The sequence below is a fragment of the Hesperophylax consimilis genome, chromosome 19 (genome assembly GCF_061612785.1).
Source record: "Hesperophylax consimilis isolate HC1 chromosome 19, BYU_Hcon_1.0, whole genome shotgun sequence".
Lineage (NCBI taxonomy): Eukaryota > Metazoa > Arthropoda > Insecta > Trichoptera > Limnephilidae > Hesperophylax > Hesperophylax consimilis.
In genome coordinates, this window is record NC_142854.1 from 21804615 (window position 1) to 21807346 (window position 2732).

At 34.4% G+C, this 2732-nt stretch overlaps 1 protein-coding gene across 1 annotated transcript; it reads right to left on the reverse strand.

Moving 5' to 3' along the window:
• Nucleotides 1-758: 758 nt before the first annotated feature.
• Nucleotides 759-2732, reverse strand: LOC149414987 (myb/SANT-like DNA-binding domain-containing protein 3). Its single transcript, XM_089643214.1, has 6 exons — nt 2423-2732; nt 2124-2349; nt 1888-2026; nt 1560-1631; nt 1261-1371; nt 759-1167 (listed from the first exon to the last, which is right to left on the reverse strand). Exons 1-6 carry the CDS (start codon nt 2440-2442, stop codon nt 782-784), a joined length of 954 nt encoding a protein of 317 aa, XP_089499340.1. The 5' UTR covers nt 2443-2732; the 3' UTR covers nt 759-781.

Sequence of the window (2732 nt, forward strand, 5' to 3'; positions counted from 1 at the left end):
CGTCACACGTGGTTACACGAAATGTGTCATAATAATATGAAAGGTGGCGGCCGAAGCGCGCGCCGGTGGCGGTGCGCGGTGACGCGGTAACATTCGAATTTTCGATGCGTTCGTTCCCGAATAATGCGTTTGCCGTCAAACAAAGTATTATATTAAATTAATTAAATATTGAAAGTACTTAAATAAAATTTATATTGTGACAAAAAATATATAAAAACATTATGTTTAACAATTTTAATTAGTGGTCCACCTAGGTCCTGGATGGGCCCAGGACCTAGGTAGTCATGACCCCCCCTGGGCTGGGGCCCAGGGGGGGGGTCATGACCACCGTGACCCCCCCCCTGGATCCGCCACTGGCCGACCACCTCTGGAAGCAATGCTAGGGAAGCACTCATTCATTCCTATTTTGACCAGTAAGTATTTATTCCTTGTATCCTTCATATTTATGAACATAGATAACCACTTTCTTACAGTACTCCATTAATTGACCCTTTGCAGGTTTTCATTGACATAAATTCATTAGAAATTAGAAGGATCCAACTCAATACATAGATGTATGAATGTGGCGGAAGCAGAGGAGGTTTATATACATATTTTAAATATATATTTTTTTTTTTAGGTTGGCTGTCAGAGACGCAATGTGAAAACCCATTGTACCTCACACTTGTAACTCACGTGCAGTGTGTACTGTGCACATTATATGGAATAAGAAATAAGAAAACGAGGAATTGAAATGATGCACTCTTTTAAAAATATGATTTATGTATTATTTATTATTTAATTAACAATTAAATTCACTTAATTGTTTTTGTAATATAAGTATTTCTAAACTTTTTTTCTTTTTTTCTAGTTCTAAGTCTTCCATCTCAATAGCATGTTTTTCTTCTTGTCTTTCATTCTCCCGTTTCATCTTTTTTTGTAGTTCAAAGTTTTCCATCTCAATAGCATGTTTTTCTTCTTGTCTTTCATTCTCCCGTTTCATCTTTTTTTGTAGTTCAAAGTTTTCCATCTCAACAGCATGTTTTTCTTCTTTTCTTTCATTATCCCGCTTCATCATATTTATTTCCATTTGTAATTTCTCTTCCTTCAATTCTATTAAATTAGTAGTGCTGACAGAAAGATTTGTCTGTTTTGGGGAATTTTTTGTATGAAACCTTTTGCGAATGTCTGGAAAAAGATAATAAACACACTTTTTTTATTTATTGGATTCATAAATTAATTTATACACAAATTTTTATTGATAAAAATGTTTCCACTTACTTCTCAAGGGAGTTTCTGCTGGGAAATTATTCTGGTTTTCAATATTTATAAGGTCAACATCTACCACTGATGACTGCTGACATGGAAGTATATCCATTCCAGGATTTTCTTCTGAAATCAAAAAATAGCTATGTACTTAAACTTCTGCTTAAAGAAATGATGACAGTTGTTGGGAGCAAGTCTTTAACGGGCGGTTGCTTTGCAGGTTGAGATTGAAGTTTGTAAATTACATGTTTATCTGCCTGGCCGCAAGGATCTCAAGCATCTATACAACATTATAAAATTAGAGAATTTCTTACCTGAACCCATGAGCTGCTGTACAATTTGTAGTTTGTCAGCGCTTAATTTAGAACTGTTTGTGTTTGATGTAGCTGAAAAGATGAATTATATTTATATAAATACCAAACCGGCTTGTTTTTTTTTTAGACATCACCTTTGTTAAAAGTTTAACTTGTTATTATATAAAAATAACTGTAAACTGCATGAAAAATATGATGAAATAATGAGACAACAGTATTCATCACCACACCCCGCGGCAAGAGATAATCGACATTACTGCATCTACACACCACATCACATGATATACATTTATTTCCTTAGGAATATGACGTGTCTATGAGAACTTACAATCTCCATCGTATGTTGAGGAAATCCCCACAATGGATTCCTTCATAATGCCCGAAATCCACTCAGAAGTTTCCGACATTGGCGGAATGGGAGGCCCACCACCTGTTTTTTGCTGTGACTGTTTTTGCTTTCCAGCTTCCTAAAATATACAAAACACACATTTTTTTCAATTATAAACAAGTGAAATTATCACGAATAGATGAGAGATAACATCAAATGAGTAGTGATTGTAATACCTTTCTAGCAACACGCTTTATATATTCCCACTTATATTTTAGCTGCTTCGTTGTCCGGAGCACATTTGTCGATGCATTGAACTCACTTGTCAAAGAGCTCCAGGCTTTTTCCCTGTCACGTGAGCCCAATGCATCAGATCTCTTGCACATAATTATGGCTCCATATTTTTGTAGCAAATCTTTTAAGATGTCGATTTCCCTCGCCGAAAAATTGTTTCCACGTTCGCTGCAAACATGTATACATTGGTTATATATTGAAAAATAACTATTAATATTAATTTAATTGAATTTTTACTTACTTTTCGACGATAAAACTCATTATTATTATTTAAATAACAATATTTACACCAGAAGATACAATCATAAACAACGCAATACGCATAGAATTCATAGAATGTTTGACATTTAATGTGTGAGTTGCCACATGAAAAAAATATATGAACAGCTCCCAAAACAAAAGTTTGGGAATTAGATTAGTTATCATGCTGTCATCCCTATTTACCTTTACTTTAGCAGTTGGCGTCGTGAAAAAACTCATTTTTCCTTAAATGTCAAATGTATTGCGAAAGTAACTGTAAACTGCACTGCTAAAAGTAAAGGTAAATGAAA

Bases quoted from the DNA above. Each gene is read 5' to 3' on its own strand.
- LOC149414987 (XM_089643214.1), bottom strand. From the start codon at position 2,442: ATGAGTTTTATCGTCGAAAA. The intron at 2,350-2,422 runs GTAAGTAAAAAT...ACATGTTTGCAG, and splicing joins ATGAGTTTTATCGTCGAAAA to CGAACGTGGAAACAATTTTT. The intron at 1,168-1,260 runs GTAAGTGGAAAC...ATCTTTTTCCAG, and splicing joins AGCAGAAACTCCCTTGAGAA to ACATTCGCAAAAGGTTTCAT.